At 38.0% G+C, this 22203-nt stretch overlaps 2 protein-coding genes across 2 annotated transcripts in view; one reads left to right on the top strand and one right to left on the bottom strand.

Annotated features, from left to right (window-relative positions):
* The window catches only part of DHX32 (DEAH-box helicase 32 (putative)), a 27275-nt gene extending 16127 nt beyond the window's left edge, over positions 1–11148 (top strand). The window contains exons 7-11 of the mRNA XM_076339214.1: positions 4102–4293; positions 5979–6128; positions 7501–7691; positions 8551–8732; positions 10956–11148. Coding sequence (XP_076195329.1) covers positions 4102–4293; positions 5979–6128; positions 7501–7691; positions 8551–8732; positions 10956–11148 — 908 coding nt within the window. The remainder of the gene's footprint in view (positions 1–4101; positions 4294–5978; positions 6129–7500; positions 7692–8550; positions 8733–10955) is intronic.
* BCCIP (BRCA2 and CDKN1A interacting protein) lies at positions 11149–22202 on the bottom strand. Its single transcript, XM_076339215.1, has 7 exons — positions 22076–22202; positions 19561–19635; positions 18798–18878; positions 17564–17659; positions 16835–17022; positions 15326–15503; positions 11149–11783 (listed from the first exon to the last, which is right to left on the bottom strand). The coding sequence occupies exons 1-7, from the start codon at positions 22187–22189 to the stop codon at positions 11613–11615; spliced, it is 903 nt and encodes a 300-aa protein (XP_076195330.1). The 5' UTR covers positions 22190–22202; the 3' UTR covers positions 11149–11612.
* Position 22203: the final 1 nt, after the last annotated feature.

The raw sequence follows: 22203 nt of genomic DNA, 5'->3' as shown, positions 1-22203 counted from the left end.
TAATTTTAAGTCAGCTTGAAACTCTCAGATAAACAATTTCAGTGCTAACAATAACATTTAGTTACATATTTGCTTTACTAAGTCTAAGTATGATCAATAGGATATGTATTTATATAAAACTGGTCAGATTTCCTGAAACAATTCCAGAGCAACCCAGTCTTAAGTAGCCAAAGAACACAGGCAAGGGAAAGAAAATATCAGATAAGAAAATACCTTTTAAACTTCCAGGGATGTGACAGTTTCTTGTTGAAAGCACAGGACACATCTTGAGGATTCTTTTTAACTTTGCTCCTGTGAAAGCAGCAGTTGAGTCACAAAGCCTTGCGGTTTGCCTCAATGGCAGCAGTAGTTGGCATTGGCAAGCACACCTAAAAATAATGATACTTGCTTGCTAGAAATCATTATAAGACAATGCAGGTTTCTGTTCTTTAAAGAAGAGCTTTCCATATCTAAACATTTACACTACTTTTTTTTAATCATAGTTTTTATTTAAATAGGAACCATACCATAAAGAACTCTCAAATGAGCATTTGCTGTTCTTACAATGGCTTTTTACTGAGTTTGTGCCTCAAAACACAGACCCATATCTGAAAGTCATATTCTATTTTTGTTGTGGTTTTCTGGTTTTTCTTTTTGGTTGGTTGGTTGGTTTTTTTTTTTCTTTACTGTTCTTTCACCAGCTCTAATCTACCTTTACTATCTTGTCCTTTCTAGCATAATAAAACTCCAGGAGTCTTCTTTTCCTTTTTTTTTTTTTTTTTTTTGGTAACACTCACAGCAAAATAGGGAAGTAATTTGTGCTTATAAATCTCAAGACAACTAACTCTATGGCATAAAAATGCAAATTACTGATGCTATCAGGGGATTGAAATTGGCTGCCATATAACCATATATTTTGTAAGTTCTAGCACAAACTACTTTGTTGATTTCTGGAAATTAGCTTTCCATGATTTCCTAGTAATTACTATATGTCTGAATGACAATTTTACTCTCCCTGTATTTTCAATCACTGATATCTATTTCCTGTCACTGACTCTTACTCTTCATCAGCTGTTACTTTTCATTTCTTTAAACTTCCTAAGTATCTTCTCTTCAGATGCTTTAGCTTTTGCAAGGGCCCATCTTTTATCCCATTAAACCTCATATGTCTGATAACAAATGTTCTCTCTAGACAAAACCCCATCACGTTGTACAGGCAGAGGTATGAACTCTAATACTGAAATGAAACAGGTCCGCAGTTTTAGCAGGAATTTACAGACACCTGAGAGAATTTCTCTGAAAACTAACAGTAAGTGTTTTAAAATTAAGTGAAGTCACAACACTAACAGATGTACATGCTGTAGAATTTCTGTAAAAGCTCATGTAAGGGGAATTAATATTTTTTCCCTTCAGACATTAGTAACAGAAAAGGGTTAAAACCAACAGGTGCTTGCTTGCTTCCCATTTTACTTTTTTTTTTTTTTACTTCATTATAACTAGTTAATTACAGAGTGATGGCAATAAACTTAACAGTTCACTGCCAACGAAGTAAAAACCCAAACTCAAGATTTTCTTGCAGGAAGGCAGGGCACCTGAAGTGCGGCATTATGACTAAATGTGACGTACCAGTTCCTTACAGGCTTGCTTTGCTTTTAATCTTCATGATGCAGAAGTAGGCTGCCAAAGACGGGTTCCCGTTCATAATGAATTCAAGCAAGAAATTATTTCTAGTCATCTACTAATGAAGACATAAGAACAAATACACACCCTGCCTGTGTGGGTAGCTGTGGTTATGTTTTGGGTTTTTTATTTAGAGATTTTTTTGACATTAATATGCAAACTGACAGCAGCCCACAGAAGCATGAAAAATTGCCAGTGCAGTCGTTAGTTTCCCAGAGCTGGGTATGCTTGGCTGGTGATGAGGCCAAGTCCTGCTGTAGTGGAATTTTTGCCACCAACTTCAATGGGACTAGAATTTAACTTGTTATCCATAAAACAGAGAAAAAATATCAAACAGTTCCTTAAACTGGAATAAGAAGAAAGTTGCTGCAGTGATAGGAGAGCAGTTACGAATTTAAATGAACTGGCACTCATAAAAGATATTGACCATTACAATAAGACCTGGAATAGAAATCTACCTTTGAAAAGAGCTGGGAAGAAAGAGCCTTCACACTTCAAGAGTTCCCAAATTTCCACCATGTCTTTCATGCTCTAGCAACTACTTTTTGGAGAGTGTAGGCTTGACAACTTCTACTCAGCTTTCAGGTTCACTCTCTCTAGCCCCAGAACTGTAGCCTCCATGGTTGCACATAAAGTTCTTCTATGCTTGTTTTGCCAAAGGGACCTACTTTCATCAACAGCAGATTTCCTACAGACCTGCTCAAGTTCTCATTCTAAGTACTGATTTGCTTAATCCGGTCCTTTCAGACATGTTTTCTTATCACTGCAACTGGGAGGGTCTGAATTCATTACACCATTCTTTCAGCAGAACAAAGTGCCACTGAGAAAACACTTAGACTAATTTTTTCAAGATCTAAAAAAAAAAATGTCAGAATAACGCTTCACATTCTTCTGGCACCATCTATCAAAAGAAAAAGCAGTCAATAATAGTAAAAGGGCTAGGGTATACACAAGCTGATTCTACCTTCCACTGCCTCAGAGTTAGAAAAGCAAGAGAAAAATAATGAAAAAAAAGTGATAATGGAGAAATTCAGCAAGATACCTAAAGAGAAAGGAGATCCTTTGTCAAACTCCTTCGTTATTTACTCCCATCCAGCTGAGAGGTTCAGAACAGCTACTGCAAATGCCACCTTTTGGTCTATCGAGAAATAACTGATGAGATGACATGATAACTGATGAAAAAGGTGTATTTGTGTCCGTGTGTATAAGCCATTTTTTGTATCTTCAAATCTTGTGGTTTGTTGTTTTCATTCACCCTCATCCGTGAAAGAAGAAGATACACCTGATTTGTGGAGGTACTCCTCATAGAACATGCTTAATATACCATTGATCAAAACTGAATTAATTGAACAATTAACTGAATTAATTGTTGATGCTCCAGCAGTCTTCAGAAAAAGCACGTGGACCACTGTAGCCTGAAAGCTTGGTGTTCAACGTATGCAGAAGCAAACCTCCCTACCAAACACTCTTGGCAGGCCTCCACTTGCATTTATCTAACATCTAAGATACAAACCCATCACTTCAGTCTTTGTTCTCCTCTGCTTTCACTGTTCAGACCCCCATCTTAAACGCTAAACTCTAACTCATGATATCCTTCATGTTTGCCTCTGTTCAATCCAACTCATACTCATGCTCCCTACTCACTGTGTGGCCCAAACTCACTTATTTCCTACTTTTTTCCCAAAATTAGTCTCTCAGCCTACCTAATTATTTTCCTATATTCAGTCATTATTTTTTCTGCCTCACTGTTCTCACTTCTACCTATGTAGGTTGTAAGGAAGTTATAACCTACAATAAGGAAAAACTGAACATTTAATTTCGTGCAGTGAGAAAGCACAGCCAGTTGCTGGGGAGACATTTTCTTTTACTATGTTCCCATTTTTCTTCTCACATCATGAAAAACTGTGTTTAAAAAAAAAAAAAAGCAACCAAGAGAACTCCAAATACCTGCAAGAATGGTAAGACAGCTACAACTTCTGTAAATGCTTGTCTTTTGGTTATACTCCTCTTTTTCCTAGAGCTGTTGTGTCTCTCTCAACACCCCTCAAATGTGACCACCCCTGTTTAAAAAGGACGAACATGCACACAAAAGATACCTGAAGATTGCCAATAGGGGAAGTTTTTTTACATAGTCTCGGTGCAATACACTATTCAGCACTCACTGTGTCTTGACTTTTGACAAAAACTGCTCTGATAGAAAAGATCAATAAAGTTATTTGCAGCCCTGTAATTGTCACCCCTTATTTTCTTCCTCCAGAACATTCTCAGCCTTCCGTTCCTCTCATTTATTACTTTTTCTTCTTACCTGTTGTCAAATGATAGAAGCTGACTTCTATCATTTTCACATAGAAAATATACAACGGAAATATTATAATGAGAATTCAGCCATTCATTTATATGTAGCCATTCTCAAGAATTTGAATTATCTTTCCTTTTTATCAGCTCCTGAAAGCCTGATGCAGGCTTTGGAAGATCTCGATTATCTAGCAGCCCTGGATAATGATGGAAACCTTTCTGAATTTGGAATTATTATGTCAGAATTTCCCCTGGATCCACAACTGTCAAAGTCAATTCTGGCTTCATGTGAATTTGAGTGCGTTGATGAAATGCTCACCATTGCGGCCATGGTAACAGGTACTCATAAATAATGTCTTACTGCATGGCTTGTGTCACCTGCCAAATCCACGCAGACTCTTTCAAAGCCTATTCACAAGGGCAACCCAAAGGCAAACTTTTGTTATTCACATCCTGCTTATTTCAAGTAAATTAATGCCTTTGGCTGTTTAAGTCTTTACCTTAAGCATACAATGAAACACAAGTAATGAATTCATAACTAGCACTCCGATTCCATGCTTCAGATGCCCCATTAACTTCCAACCTTTTGTCAGAAAGCATAGACAGAACATTCCTTCAAAATAAGCTTTCTTATCTCATATTCACGTACATTTGTTACAGACTGAAGCAGCAAATTAGGGGAAATTCTAATTACAAACAATGTTGAACTGTTGACCTACAAAAAATTACTTTGTAATCTTGTTTCTGCACTTTAAATATTTTATGAAACTAACTAACCTTAAGTATCCATACCATTCTGTCCAGATGTATCACTGCTCCTACATGGCACTGTGAGACAAACCAGCTGGCCCCAAACGCTGCACACGTGAAGTCTGGAGCAAGAACATTTATATTAGAAGGTTGTTAACTATAGAACTTCTTTCATTTGATGTGACAGAGCTTTCAAACCAACACATAAACCCCAGAGAGTTAAAACCTATTCATTCTGCAAAAGCTGCTATTGAAATCTTAATACATCAAAGATGCACAAAACCAAAGATTTCAGGAAAACTGAGAGGAGGGTAACTCTAGAAGTTCAAAGAGCAAATAATGACAATGACTTCTCAGGATCCCACCAGATAGTGCAGGACAAGGCTAGACTTAGATACTTTCAGGTCTCTGTTACATAGTGATGCTGGCTCCAGCAGTATTTAGCTGTCTCACTTCTCTCCACAGCAGCCTCCTATCCATATAGCACTATGCTACTGGTTTTATGGCATAACCCTAGTACAGAACCAACGCTTGAGAGCTATCTACTGCTCAACAGCCACAGCTTAACCTTGTCTGTAGAGAATCTTGTGGCACAGCATTATTATGCTCTGCCCAGAGGGAATACCCTAGGCCCAGAAATTGGTGAGGAGTCTTAGGCTGCAAGGACAATAACCCACAGGATACCAAGCTGCGTTAGTTCTTCTCCTTATGGAACAACTTGGTTTTATGCTCAAGCTGGCTTGATTTTTAATAGTGGGCCTAAATTTGTGATAAATTTTTTAAGTACATAAAACAAATGTAAACGATTGAGCATAGGCACATTTTCGTTTTTAAAAAGCTCAACCGTCTCAAAAGACACAATTATGTAGCACAGCACCACAACAGAAGTAAAATGCACTGGAAGGCACAAATTTAAACATATATGAGCAAATTAAGGCATTACATCCATAGATTTAGTTTCTTTCTATATTAAAGAAACCATATGCTTGGATTCTGGATAAACTGGATCATGCCATTATGAAGCACTTTTGGCATCAGCCTAGGAGAAAGCTTGTCACCTTCTTTTGTGTTTACAGCACAAATTAACTAAACAAGAGATCGAAAAATGGCCACATAAATAAAACCTTAGTGAATGCAATAGATTCTTCAGCAGCAATTCAACACTGAAGATTAAAGGGAACTGAGAAAGGAAAAAAAAGAAAAGTATCAGTGCAGTTACTATTTGTGCATGCACCTACGTGTCTTAATAACCACTAGCTTGATTTTTTTCTAAGCTCCTAATTGCTTCTTACACGCTCCTCCTGGAACTGAAGAGATTGCTCTTACTTGCTGGCGAAAATTCTCACACCCTGCGGGAGATCACTTTACTCTTATCAACGTCTTCAATGCCTTCAAGGAAGCCAGTGCAAACTCCACAAGCCAATGTAAGTGTACCCATACCAGACAAAATGAAGCATATTATAACCAATTTTGAAAAAAAAAACCAAAACCCCCAAAACTGTTGGCATTTCGTTCATAAACCCTTTTTGAATGATTCTTTCTAGAATTGCCAATTTGCAGAGAAGAGAAACCTAAGATAGTAGCCATTACAAATGAACATTAGTTTTAGTTTATTAACTAATTGAAAGTGACCTAGGACAGTGTACCTCATCCAACAAGGACACGTCAGCACTATTACTACTGTCACTTGAAGTGACATTGTTCAAAAACAGAAAGATGGTTCCTCCTGTAAGAGCACATAATCCAGGTTTAAGATGTGAAACGACATAAACACAGTTGAGAAGGGACTTGATTCCCCCAGCAGCCCAAAAATTCTGGTGTTTTTCCGATAGCTGTCAACTAAAAGAAAAGTTTAAGGGAAAAAATTGAAATTAGTAAAGTTCACATTTACAGGAAACCAAATAAAAGCCAGGGGACTGCACAGCAGTCAGAAGCTCTTTATAGTGTTTTCCTGTGCTCAGACATCTTGCTCACATTTGTTTAGCCTGAGTCCATGTCCTGGTTTCAGCTGGGGTAGAGTTAATTTTCTTCCTAGTAGCTGGTATAGTGCTATGTTTTGGATTTAGTATGAGAATAATGTTGAACAGGGCTCGGTAGGCATGGGCAAGGCCCCAGCATGTTGCAGTGATCTATGTCTCTCTGGAGTTGCCAGCGTGACAGCATACTTTTTCCAAATAATTTGAATATTTTTATTCAGAAAAATATAGCTAAAATCCCATAAAACCAAGTAAGGATATCAAGTATTGCCCACTCACTTTACAAGTACTTAGACATTGGAGTGATAGATTTGCATATACTAAGTAAAAACTTAAGACAGGACAGTAGGATTGTTTCACATTGAGTCATGCTGAACGTTGAAGAAAGATCCAAGAGAACTTGTCCTTTACCAGCATGCAGGATCATCACCAGCACTACAAATGTGATTTCGGTTCCATATCCTGGCCTGAATCCAGAAAGCCTGAAAATAGAGTTGCTATTCTATTCAAGGCTATTACTTTTTACAGACCAAATAAGGGATTTTGAACATTTTTATTCAGACAAATACAGCTAAAATTCCATAAAACTAAGCAAGGATATCAAGTATTGCCCACTCGCTTTACAAGCAAGATCTATGAGCCCAGGTTGTCCATATGGTTTTTGTTATCAGAATTTCGGACAGCTCTGACACAGCTACTCACTCAAAAATGTTTTTAATCTATTGCACCAGTCAAAGAGCATTTTACAAAGCAGTATCTGTGGATAGTACCTATCAGTAAGACTTTGCTTCAACCCCAAATACTGTTTTTTCCTCCACAGACTACAGTAATGAGAAATGGTGTCGTGATTATTTTCTAAGCTGTTCTGCACTGAGGATGGCAGGAATTATCAGAGCCGAACTAGTAGAGATTATGAAGCGTATTGAACTTCCCATTTCGGAACCGGACTTTGGATCAAAAGAAAATATACTAAGCATTAAGAAATCTCTCTTATCTGGTTACTTTATGCACGTAAGGAAAAATATTGTAGTTTCACTTACTGCATTGTTAACTTATATAGAATGCTTCCAGAGAACTTGTTAGGTAGTGAAATCTTTTGATCATCAGAAAGGATAAAAGCCATTTTTTCCACAGTTTATCAAACACTTCTGTCAATTCCAACCTTCTCTCTGGGGTTCAGCTATCACAGCATGAAGTCCCCACACTTCACTGCAAGAGGAAAACTGTCAATATGCCTTTCACTCAAATAAGTTTTTTACCTCAAAAAACTCTTTAACTTGTAATATTCTCTCACACATTACTTCCTTTTTGAAGACTTTTTTGTGAAAATACCCTGGAAACAGAGAACTGACTTGTTGAATATGTTTAGGTATATATAATACACAGCTTTCTTCATCTCAACCAAATGAGGTACTGTAACTGTAATTGTAAACATAAACAAGAACGATCAATTTATTCCCACTTGAAAACATGCTTTCCTTCACACCACTATGCTCTACCTAAATACAAGAATAATCCCTCCAAACTACGCTACTTCAAGTGCCCGGCCACACATTGTATTTTAAAGTCTCATAATTCTTTAAGAATACATCTTTTGTCACACAGACCCTTCAAAGCCCACTGCCAAGTTCAGATAATTACTGTATAAGCCTGCCCTCATTTGTTGCAGGCACTTTCTTTAACTCTAAGCCTCATTTCATAGTATCCAGCCCCTAGCTTTCCCACAGAAATTTGGGAAGAGGTTTAGGCTCTCCAGTTGAAAGTATCTGAATACAAGTTTAATTCCTGGTTTTAGTAAAATAGGCAAACACTGATCTATGCATCTTGTACATTCAATTAAGTAATGGATAACTCTGCATTTTTTTTTTAGATTGCTCGTGATGTAGATGGCTCAGGTAACTACTTAATGTTAACACACAGACAAGTGGCCCAGCTTCATCCTTCCTCATCATATTATAACAACAGAAGGATTCCTGAGTGGGTGTTATTCCACGAGTTTAGTATATCGGAAGACAATTCCATCAGAGTCGTCTCTGAGATATCACCCGATCTGTAAGTTAACAATGATGAAACTGTTTCTTCACTCATACCTCTACCACAAAAGCGTAACTTAAGTCACAGACAGGGTGAGGATGTGTGTGTACATTGACAGCAATGCTTGGAGAAGTCAACTCCAGTCATCTTCTCCCTTTCCTTTATCTCTGTCATAAAAATAGCTATCTTCTGGTTCTGTTGAGAAAACATTCCAAGCATAACTGATTCACTCTAGGTAGGGATTTTGGTTTACAAAAACAAACCAAAAAAACCAGTAAAATATAGAATCATAGAATCATAGAATCATTGAGGTTGGAAAAGACCTCTAAGATCATCGAGTCCAACCGTCAACCCAACACCACCATGCCCACTAAACCATGTCCCTAAGCGCCTCATCTACACGTCTTTTAAAAACCTCCAGGGATGGGGACTCCACCACTTCCCTGGGCAGCCTGTTCCAATGTTTCACCACTCTTTCAGTAAAGAAATTTTTCCTTACATCCAATCTAAACCTCCCCTGCCGCAACTTGAGGCCATTTCCTCTCGTCCTATCGCTTGTTACTTCGGAGAAAAGACCAACACCCACCTCGCTACAACCTCCTTTCAGGTAGTTGTAGAGAGCGATGAGGTCTCCCCTCAGCCTCCTTTTCTCCAGGCTGAACAACCCCAGTTCCCTCAGCCGCTCCTCATAAGACTTGTTCTCCAGACCCCTCACCAGCCTCGTTGCCCTTCTCTGGACACGCTACAGCACCTCAACGTCCTTCTTGTAGTGAGGGGCCCAAAACTGAACACAGTATTCGAGGTGCAGCCTCACCAGGGCCAAGTACAGGGGCACGATCACTTCCCTACTCCTACTGGCCACACTATTTCTGATACAGGCCAGGATGCCATTGGCCTTCTTGGCCGCCTAGGCACACTGCCGGCTCATGTTCAGCCAGCTGTCGACCAACACCCCCAGGTCCTTCTCTGCTGGGCAGCTTTCCAGCCACTCTTCCCCAAGCCTGTAGCGCTGCATGGGGTTGTTGTGGCCGAAGTGCAGGACCCGGCACTTGTCCTTGTTGAACCTCATACAGTTGGCCTGGGCCCATCGATCCAGCCTGTCCAGGTCCCTCTGCAGAGCCTTCCTACCCTCGAGCAGATCAACACTCCCGCCCAGCTTGGTGTCATCTGCAAACTTACTGAGGGTGCACTCAATCCCCTCATCCAGATCATCAATAAAGATATTAAACAATATGCATAAGAAAAGGACAATCTTCATACCTAGTCAAGCAAGAGGAGTTGGCATCAATGGAAGGGTGAAGAAATTGTTGTTCTTTCACACTTTCTACAGTCACTAGTGAATATACATGGAATAAATTTTACTTCTTTGCTGCCAGTATTGTTCTGTCATTGTGTGTACCTTTGCTTGATGTCTTCATTTTCATTCAGAACACCCACTGAATTAGAGCTCAGAACTATTAAAAAAGGGAAGAACTGATCTCATGCGCTTACTACTCTTTTCATGCAAAACGAAACATTATTTAAGTCAGCCTTTTGTATTTCCTAATGTGTGCTGATCTGTTCAGGTCTGAAGTAAGTCTCAATGTCTGCCACTCTAACTGTAATCAATTCATCCACTGAAAAAAACACCTTACAAGTAGCAAAAGTTTCTTACAAGGTAAAATATACAGAAGAAAATCAAGGAAGAGTTAACACAGCAGTGTACTCACAGATTAATCTAGCTGGAAATTTCTTTGTTCCCTGAAAAGCTATTTTCCAGCAAATCTTTTTCTCGACATGTTTTATGTACCCAGCCAGCTAAATCACCCCGTATCAACTGTTTATGGATTCAGGAAAAGACTACAGCCTTTCTTCTGCAAAAATCTCTTTACACCAAGAATATACATTTCACTGTCCTATCTTTTCTATTTTCAATGTTTATAAGAAAGCCTTTTTCATACTTTTATTGAACCAAAAGTATGTTCAAATCCAGAAAAATTACTATTTAATGCAACCTGCAGCATTGAGAAGTGAACAACAATCACCTGAAGTGTAGACTGAGTACATTAAGTGCAAGTCTGCTGAAAGCCCAAACTACTACTACATCTTGCAGAGAGTTTTGGTTTTGAACTGAAATACCAACTTTGTAGCTGTATGTATCAGCATGTTGCTGGTGTCTTCTGTAGAAGCCTGGAAATAGCTATTCAAACATTTCAAAATTCAATTAAAAAATAATAATGTTTTGTCTTATTTCCTCACCAGATTCGTGGAGCTGGTACCTCAGTATTACTTTAGCAATCTTCCTCCTAGTGAAAGTAAAGACATTCTGCAGGAAGTGATCAATCACTTGTCACCTGTTTCAACCATGAAGGAGGAACAGAAAACTAACAATGACAGCAAAGAAAATGAAAAATTTCCCCAAACTCCCACTGAACAAAGATGTATTATTCAGTGATTTTAGACTGAACTATCATATATTGGACAAATACAAATAAAGACAGTCTATACAATATACATCCTCATCTTAACCCATGTAATTATTTCGAATTTTTGACAAACGTATTTAACAGAAGAAACATAGAAAAAGCACTTAACAAAAGGAGTTGCATGTATTGTTTTGTAACAAAAATGTACGATTTAGTTTTGGTTATAAACATATTGAGCAGATCTTCAAGTTTCCTTGTAACATTGGATTTTTATTAACTGCTTAATGATGATACCAAACTATAATAAGATACAATATTTAAAAATATTAATTTGATGGATATTTGCAGTTGTACCACCTACTTGTCTTCTAAGTGTACAGAGGAAGCATTTGAGCAGTACAAAAACCACTAACTCAACAGCAGTCTTCTGAAAATATTGTGAAGTCATAATTCTGCATGGCTGCTTTATAAAAAATGGTGTTTATAGCAAAGTTCAGAGCGAGAGATAGTCTTTGAGTTTATCCATAATTACATTAATTCCATCAGCTGGAACTATCATAACAGTCCGCAAAGGTTTCATTGGTACATCATCAAAGGACCATCTGCCGCCCAAACAGGTGTCACTTTCCTCTTGCACAGAGAAGTTGAACTTCAGAAGGGCTTTCTAAACAACAAACAAATGCATTAGGATTAAAATTTTTGATTAGCATGAAGATAATACATCATCTAAACAAAGTAAAAATAATGACCCTATTATGCACATGTTTATTAAGAAGTTATTTTCTTCCCTCTCAAAAGGTCCACCAAAAAACCTACAAGAGAATCTACTATTAAGTGTTTTAAACTATTTGCTTTTCACAGAATTTACATAATTCATATTAAATTCTAAAATGATTGCTATCATTATAGTTTGGTATCAGAAAAAAGACCTGAGAGGGTGTGTGTGTGGGGGAAATCAATGCCCTCTTTATATGCTTACTGTGCCTCATTTTAGATGGTTTTAAGACAGCATCTCGTTCCATATTATCACATTAAGAAATGCCGACCCTTAGAAGCTATTGTGCCAACTAGCAGGGATCCTTGACGAATAACAGGAGTATCACGCTTTTAATAGACCTTCAATCCTGGAACAAGAGCAAACCACTAGCTGTGTAATTTTGAGAATTAGCAGATCAGCCAAAACCCAGATAAAAGGAACAGCAAGAGAGTGCAGGTAGAATAGAGCCTACATTAAAGATGATAGCTTGGTGTGGGCAACATGTGGAAGGCCTGTAGCAATGAATAGGCTCTGCTCTTTTTGTGGCCTACTCTAAAACTGCTCAGAGTCCTAAAAATTAATGTAACTGTAAGGATATGGGGTACAGTAATCCCCTCTTTCACACTGCCAGTAGAAATTAAATATTAAGGGGATAGGCACTTATATGAATCCTGAGCAGAATTTCAAAAAGCTCTTGGACAGTCTCTAGATGGCTGGAGGCATTGAAAGTCATATTTATAAAGGATGTTTCTTCAAATAGGTAGGTGTCCATAATGTGTATTATTTCTTTTCAGTGATATAGACTGCATACAGATAGAACGGTCCTTTTTTATTAGCTTTCCCAGACAAAAAGCCTGATAGATAAGAAAAACTTACCTAACAAATGTTTCCAGTTCTCACACAAGTCAGATTAAGAACTACAAACTGAACTCCTAAGTAGAAAAACTTATCTAACCTCTTCCCTTTGCAGGGAAAGTTAAGATCCCGTCTCCTTTTAGGATTGCTATTTACTAACAGTATCTCAAGGTTGTAAATTTAATTTTGGAAGAACCATCAAATTAATTGAGTGACTTTGTTCCAAGAACAAAGAATTTGAGCAATGGAGGCCCTAAACCTTTAATCAATTCCAAGTCTGGTTATAGTAAAGCTTTTCTTCTGCTCCCTCAGTAACATTTGAAAGAACAGGATAAAGCACAGGGAACTGACAAGTGCAAAAAGGCTTCTCTCTGTTTTATATGGCTCTAAGTGTCTGCCTCACTGCATTTAATACTATTTTATTGCAATCTAATTAACGTTATGTGTGCTCAGGGAGGATATACACTCCAACACTAATTTAACACATATACATTATTAAGTACAGAGACCCACTTAATCTAATATCCTCCATAATGTTTAAAATGAATGTTAAAAACACTAGAAAGACTTAGAAAGAAAAGCATGTTCAGTTTGAATCTATCCACTTGAGTTGAAAATTATTGCAATTTAGATAAAAGCACACAATTAGTATTTAAAATGTCATTCAAAATAAGAGAGAGAAATACAAAATAGGCCTTCTAAAACATAACACCTGTGGACACATGGGCATCATAGGCTTCTCCCCTTCAGTTTTTCAGTAACATGTTTACATAGAGTTAACGCTGCTGTGGCAGAAACACAGAAAGAAAATCACAAACTTGTTACTGCATAGAGGCTACAACAGTATTCCCTACAGCTAACAATGAATTCACCCACTTCATTTTTCTTCTTCCCAAGAAATAAAATTACAGCCATATCATAGCCTCTAACAGAGAATGTCATGAATGATTACAAACAGGAACCTTTGCCATTAACCATATGATGCATGTGCAAAGACCTTATTCGGTAGGCACTGCCAGAAATGAAAAATAATGGGCTCTTGACAAAGCAGTAATAGTGTAGAATAATATTTTTAAAGCTTTGAAAAAAAAGAAAGAACAATGAAAAATTCTTTGCATTTCAAAGTACACTTTTAATTTAATTTCCTGCATCTTCCCCTGTCCTGATTTGGCTTGCGACCAGCAGAATTGTGTAGACAGGTTGCCTTAGGAAATAGGAAGTAATATTTTCATCTCAGTATTTTAGCACTTTTTATTAATATAAAAATATTCTACTCGTCCTGAGTAGAATAGAGACAGAAAAGGGAAGTGATAGCTACTTGTTTGGATCTTCAAAAGTTTTTTTATTCTGAGCATTTTTTGAAAGTAACAGGTATCCAAAAGGAAATAGATAAATCAGCTTTCCACATAATACCAACAACGACGACACAAATGCAGAGCTTTGCATCTGTTAAGTTTCTTGGGAAGACATCTCAGAGAAACACATTTAACTGCATTACCAAATCTAAATAAAGCCTCAACAGCTGTTTTTTCTGACACAGGACTAACTATGTAGGGGCAAGAAAGAGTGGTCTGTGTATTTAAGTATCAACATGCACCGCAGATGCTGATCGAGACTCTAACAACAGATTCCTCTGCATTTTTTTGAATCTTTATTCTTCTAAGTGCTTAAAGCTGTGACACATGATTAAGTTAGAGCACCCTTGCAAGCTACTACCAGTTGTTTGAGCTGCCACTCTTAAACACCACTTGTGATGTAAATCATGTTAGCTTGAATCTCACTGACAGATATTCAAGCTAACTTGCACTTCCTGCAATTCACACACCCACAGTCAGTCTTCTCTGTTCAGCTGACATAGCAATTTAACAAGTCTTTCACATTTCTTATTATTCAGATTAAAGACAACTGCACTGTTCCCCAAATAAAAGGAATTTCAAACTTTTGTAAACTCAGGCGGCCTGGGACATGCTGCTAAATTCAATATCCGGATTTATTACCATTCATTTGTCCTAAAAACGTGGACATTTCATTCACAGTATTTCAACGAGCCTGACAATTATTACATTCAATTCAATCTCTTCAGCATTGCTATAGGAGTAAAGAGATGAAGTTTGTTAATTCTTTGAGGCCAAGACACTGGCCTCAAGACAAAGTAACACCTGATCTTTCCCCTGAAGTCTCTTCTTATTTCAGGTATTTGAATTTTTCCATTACCCTCATAGCAATGGAGACCCTATCAGGTAGTAACGCTGCCACAGGCAGTCTACGCCATACCATCTTATAGTCAGGTTAATTGTGACCTGATACAAATAACAGATTAGTAAATTCATGCCAATACAGAGGATTAATTTAATAATTTGGACTTATGGATGGCACACCCCTCCATGATTCTCTAAATACAAAAGGTGTTGTGTTCAATACACAAAAATAGGTTGCTTGCTCATCTCTTGATACTACTCTAAAAAAAGCTGGATTTAATTTAAAAGATATGTGACCATATCTTTTTAAAAGCCCCCCTTGAATTTAAGGTGAAACATCTTTTTTGCTGATATGTAAAGAAAAATAAACATTTTAAATTAAAAGAATCACGTTACCTCATAAAAGAATTCTTCCTCTGCATTTGCAAACATTAATTCCTCCTTTTGTTGATTTCTCCCTTCCCTCCTCTTAGAATTGCTCTTTGTGGCTTCTGTAAAGGTCTTGCTGATAAGAAGATAATAGTGGCACTTTCCACAAGGTTTGTTTGTTCTCTGTGCCTCAGTCAACTCTTTCCTAAAGATAAATAAATGTTTACACATACAATTTAAACCCTCAACAAGTGTATAAGTAAACCTTATAATGTATTAGTATAGAAAGGATATTCATATTGCAGCCTATTCTTTTAGGACTGCCTCAGAAAACAGCTTTTGCATACACATTCCTAGTATTTAAACATACTATTTGCACTTTAAAACAATAAAAGTATGTCTTTCCACACCTCACAATGTAACCCTTTTTCCCCCCAGAAACTTGATCATGGTAGAGAGTCTGTGAAATGATTCTAAGTGCAACTCTCCTGAAAATACATCACATTATCACTTCCATGAGGAACTATAACTGAAGAGCCAGAAGATACTCTTGCCCACCCTTGTGTTAAACACGTTGTCACTGTAACACTCCAAAACCTTTAAGACAAAGAGGCTGAGACCTGAATTTGAGTTGTGACAAGTGCTGTACTAGTGGTAAACCTCAAAGCCAAGCCTTCAAGCATCTCATTTCTTTCTTTAAAAACCTTCCTGGCCAACCCTATCAACATGTTCTCTTTCATATCAAAGCAGTAATTCCTTAAAGGTCCATTTTATTGTTTAAATGAGCCATGACAGCAGTCAACTTAATCTGACTTCTAATCTCACCTCACACGAGAGAAAGGAAGGAGAAAAAAAAAAAAAAAAAGAAAAAAAAAATCTTAATTTGGTTACTGGAGTTCCTTATCCAACATAATTTCCTGGTTCTCTAAAACAATAACATGCTGTATCTCAGTGGATTCATTTACTTACTGTCACCCAGCCTATGACACAAATCCATGAATTGGTAGAGATCAACCAGCACCTAACCTGCTTCACTCATTTACTCGAAACTAATCAAAACATTGCATACGGTTTTCATGGGCCAGAACTCATCCACCTTATAAGCCTGTCCCTCAATCCAATTCTTCCATTCCAGAGCCAGACATTAACACATGAGCAGAAACACTGAAATTGCTCATTATCAGCATGCTATAGAAAAAGCTCTCATTTTTAAATTTTCCTAGATACAAAAATAATCTGCAATGCGAAGATAAACAACAATATACACACAGCTATTTCTGCAGAACAGCACATATTCTTAAATTATTTCCTCTATCTTAAAGTATAAAGAGTTTGAAAAGCCTAAAGATACTAAAAAAATTTAAAAAATTAACTAAAGACCTTATATGAGATGAAAATAATTTTTTCTGTTCATGTCTTACTTATATCTATAGTATCACCTGTCTTAACATAGTTCTATATACATAAGATTTCTGAAAAAATATGAAGAAAAAGTACTATTCAACATCACGTCAGAAAAAACCCAAACAAACCTACTGAAGCTGCTGGTGCATCGGCAGAGCAATCTGCGGTGGTACATTAATGAATCTTTCACTTAGTAGAAGACCCACAGGCTTAGTATTGTCATTTAGGAGCTTATTCAGTTGTTCAACTACATGCTGTTCACAGCTCTTCTCACACCGACTTAGAATCAGTTCTTTGATTTGTTCAGCACACTGTGTACCCTAGAATCAAAAGGTATATTTTCTTTACATTACAGAACAATTATTTATACAAGAAAACCTCGAATGTGAATATCAAGGGAATATTCTACAGGCCTATTGGCAATTTCCTTAAGTGGTCTCTAAAGCACTGTACAATTTCTCTGAAATTATTTACCAACCCTGAAGCTGAGGGCAAACAGAGGTTCTTAACTGACAGGAACACAGCTAGAACCTGCAGCACCAGTACACTCCACGGGAAAACTCAAAAGCTGCGAAAGATGAAAGTGAAGAAATACAAGAGGCCGACAGCTCAGTTACCCTGAACTACTTATTAGACCTAGTTTTAACTCTCTATTCTCCTCTTTGCTTTATGTTTGACCCTCAGCAAATTACGCAGGACTAAATCCAAAAGAAAGCTAAGTGATGTGCAACTTTTAAGACCATAGTTCTCCATGGTGAAAATTCAAAATCCTGATCCGGCTGTCTAGGCTTGTTATACAAGGCAGAAAAGCAGGACGCAGTCTCACTTATTACTGTCTAGACGTTAATGAGGAATACCAACCTTCCTTTCCATTAAGTTTAAGCAGCTTATAAAACCAAAGACTTCATCATCATCATCGTCATCATCGTCACTACTGTCTTCTTGGACTTCTGCTTGCTATTTAATGAAAGAAAAAGCAACAACTCATATTGACATGCTATTTCCACTCTCTGCAGCAAGAAATGTTTTCCTTTCCAGATGCTCAGCAGATGACAACCATCTAGGTAATCTGTACAAACACACAACCTACAAATTCTGATTATGGTTATGAAAGTGCCGCATCATTGAATGTCTCTGTGTACTTGGAGCCAGCTATATAGAGAGCCAGGACATGTATCTTGTACAGCAGGATCTTTTGAAAGGCTAGAATTTGATAGCTCACATATAATAAGCAACATCTCAGTACAAGGGATGGCAATATCTTAAGCAAAACCAATTTCCCTCAGTTTCTAACATAGGGAAATAAACCTGCAGAGTCTTAAAAAACGTAAAGCAATAGAGCTTTGATAGAGAGTGAAACAAAAAGCTCAACAAAACTCCCCAATGAAAAACCTGGGGAAAGAACTGGGGGTCATGCAGTTGTAATATAAGGATCATATTAAACTTGGGCGGAAAAACTGTTGGCACAGAACAAAAAGGGAAGGCATAGCAATGATACTATGCAACATGGTACAACAGCACAGCTGTGCTGTGGGGGCAGCTTGTTTGGGTTTGAATGCAACGTGGCCGTGACAGCTTGAGCACTATACAGTACTGAACAGCTTCCTTAGCCAGGAGTAACTGAGGAGCCTCTGCAGAGTGCTCCACTGCCATAGCAAAAGTTGTTCAGGACTCATTTTGGGATCCTTTCCTATGCCCAAAGAACTCCGCACAAAAGGAAACTGCATGCAGGATATTTTTGGTTTACATCTCTGTACATCCTGAGAATGCATGGAAATCACAAGGTCCTACTTCTTATGGAGATGGTAACAAACTTCTCTACAGCATTTACAGTATTATTACTCTACTACACCAAAATTCAGGGAGAAAAGTGACATGCCTTTCATATGCAAAAAAAACCCCAATCAAAATAATCAATCAAATTCCTTATGTGACTGGAAGTAGGCACGGAAAATTTCAGCTCCCACAGAAGAATTATTCTCAAAGCAAAAAAGCAAGAAAGCATACAAAGACAGGTTCCCCTTCTGCAAGTCCGTTATGTCATTTCAACATAAAAAGTATTGTACTTCATTTACAAACATAAATTCTGTCTTACCTTGATAATACTTCCAATATGATTCTGTTGTATTAATATATCAGTTAATTCAGCAGTGTTAACAGGAGCTTTTAGAAACAACTGGAAAATAAGAAACAAGTATTAAGAAGTTCTAGGCCTGATGATATATCATGGGCCACTTAGTAGGAAAAAAGTCAGTAATTTCTCCAAGTTGTTATGCAACACACTGTTCCATTTTTAATTTCCATTTAGTGAGTTTGTTTATTTAACTTCCTCCAATATAATACTGTAAAAACTAAAAATCAGCTTCTTGAAGCCCTTGCTCCTCAACCCTCAACAAGCTGGCATTTTGCATACCTGGTATCCTTTTGAGTTTGGTATGATCTGAATGCTTGCTGAGCATAGGTTTACGACAGAAACAGCCAAAAGAAGACTGGAAGCTGCCATGTTGAACAGACACATTATTTGTTTGTCTGTTTTTAAGGGCTGTAATTTATAAAAGAAAACCTGCAGGAAGCTGATTAACACTGAACAAGGTTTTCTGGGCAGCAACTAATACAATGAAGATGGAAAGATTATACACACTGTGGAAGAACAGCCCTACAGTTCATTGGGTAAAGTTCTTGAAACCATGGTTTAGGACACACATCTTCACTGTGGCTGTAATTATTTAATCTTCATGAGCTGAAGCACAGTAAAACTATGAATCAATACAGATAATGTGAACTGATGACCTTGCATAGCTCTTTAGATATTATTTATTAATGGACATATCAACCAAGCTAACAGGAAGTCAAAGTACCTGTTGTAGTAATTTCTTTATCCCATTATAGTCATTGTCTGATATGGAATGTGCTTCGAATTCAATATTCACTTCCTATGGAAAAGTAAAATAGAGAATATCAAACATACTTGGCAAGAAGCTGTATCAAAACAAAGCTGAAGTATAAGAAACATGAAGACAAGTAATGGTCAACATCAGAAATGAAACTTATTTCCACCTTTCAGTAATCTCAGCAATTGTTACCGTTATCATTTCTTCTGTAATCTTTAGAGAGCATCTGTGAAAGTAACTTTTTAAAACTAACTTACAAATTGTGTTGTGAACAAACCTTTAATGCTTTGTTCCTCCAGTCTGGTCCACTCAATTATGTTTACCATAGCCACATAGACTCTTACTGTAGAGAGGCTTGATCCAGGCAGTTAAGCTCTTAAAACTGCAGGATAGGAGTGTAATGCCTTGGCTAAAGATGAATATTGCTGCAGACGTTTAAACAATTACATCCAAAACCATACTTCTGCTATTTCCTCAAATCCCAATGGTATCATTAACCCCACATCTTGCTACTGTGTGCTTATTCTCTTCCCCCTGCATTGCATCCAATGCAAAACAAGAGCCTGCAAAGCAAGCTGTTATATGCAACAATATTCTGCTACATACAACAATACAGCAGCAAGCAAAGCTTCTTCTCAGCAACCAGGCCCTACTTGGCAATCATATTGTTGTTCTCAGATTGACAGAACTACCACATGCCTCTTTTTCTATGAAGAAAATATCTGCATAAAGGAAGAGATTTTCCTTTTTCCACCTGAAGTGGTAAGAGGCGAAGGGAAAGGCTAATACAGCAAAAATAAAAATGCTGAGAATTAAGAGAAACAAATGCCCTTTAAGTATATGACTTTACAAATTTCTAAGTTTGTACAGTTATAAATGTCCAGTACATTTCTTTAATACTAGCAATGCGCACCTTGATGTCTTATACAAGAATTGAGGGAAACTCAATATATCTTTATATCAAGACTTCCAAACTGAAATAGATGTAATAGTGATATGTCATCCTCAAAAGCTGGACTACTAAATTAAAATAAGTGTTATATTGCAAATTTTATCCAGTGCACAAACAATCGCAAATAAAACACAATAGTGCACACCAGTGCAGGACATACAAAAACCATCCTCAAAACCCCTGTCACTGAAGACTCAAGAAACTTCATCCACAAACACCACAATAAAAACCACTGTCCTACCTACATTATGCAGGGATGCTGAGCACTTAAAAAAAAGGGGGGGAAAAAAAGGATTATTGCCATTAGCTTTAATTTCAGTGTCTAGACACTAGCGCAACAACTTGTATCAGTTTACAAACACTGAACAGTACAAAAAATACTAGCAGCTAGTCAAGAACTTCATAAACATGTTAGCTCAAACTAAGTCAGTACCCATTTAACGTGGCACACATTTCTAACAAATGGTAAATGTGCTTTTCCATCATGTTAGTACGACTGATAACACAATTAAACCTACACTTTTTATCATTACATAGTTTTTTAAAAAAGGTAGGGGTTTTTTTTATTTACTAACATAAGCTAACTAAGGCCTCATCTAAGAAAAAGGAAGATTATTAACTCGAAGTGAAATCCTAGTGAAGACAATCAAGTTAGCAAAATATTTAATTTGAAAGGTACTGAGTTAAAACCCATAGATACTTCTATTCTTTGATTCTTTTAAGTCCTGTGAAAATGACAGATTGCCTTATCATTCTAAGATTTTAATAGGAGTTCAATGTCAGTGCATATCTCTTCCTTTCCTAGAAGGGGGGGGCTCCTTCTTCAGTGTTGTGTTTCACAACTAAATAATGCATTTTCACATATGTCCAGGTGCAGACATATAAAGACAGCGAGCTCAGAAAAGAAATTAAAATTTGATTTCTGTGAGGTCTGGTGTTTTTTCTTCTCCCCCCCCTTTCTTATACAAAAAGGAAATTTGAGCAAATCTTCTGTGCTGAAAGCATTATTTTCAAGTGGCTGCCTCCAGTCCCACACAAGGACGCAGGCGGACAGGCTACACACAAGTCTGTACAACTGACTGCGGCCTCGGGGATTCCAACGTTTAAAAGAGAAGAAAACAAAATAATTAAGACTCTCAACAACAATTGACCGAATACACTTTACATCACCGATTACCGACACACACTAACGTGTTACCCACACTTTAACACAGGGACAGGAACCCACGGCCCCACGCTGGGCCCCGACCCCTTGCGAGGCACCGCCCTGCTGGCGCCCCCTTCACAAGGCGACAACCCCCTCCCCAACAGCTCCCCGTCACGGCTTCGCGAGCCCGCTGCTTACTTCCACCGTTTTACAACTTATTTTAGTTACAGTGAATCACGAGAGGCGGGGAAGGCTCTGGTGGAGGGCAGGGGATGGCCGTGACAGGGGGGCACCGAGGGCCCGTCAGGGGAGGGCAGGCGCAGGCCCCGCGCGCCGCATGAAGGCCGCGAGCGCCGGGAGGGGAACCCGCTCCCCCCGCTCACCTCATCGATCTTCTCCTCCTCAGAGTCCGACTCGCCCGACTCCGGCTCCGACTCCGAGCCGCTTTCCCCGGCGGGGGGCTGGGGCTGGGCCCGCCGCTTGGCCGGCGTGGCCATGCTGCCGCGGTGCG

This window comes from Aptenodytes patagonicus, chromosome 5 (genome assembly GCF_965638725.1).
Source record: "Aptenodytes patagonicus chromosome 5, bAptPat1.pri.cur, whole genome shotgun sequence".
Classification (NCBI taxonomy): Eukaryota; Metazoa; Chordata; class Aves; order Sphenisciformes; family Spheniscidae; genus Aptenodytes; species Aptenodytes patagonicus.
This window is presented reverse-complemented; position numbering and strand designations above follow the sequence as displayed.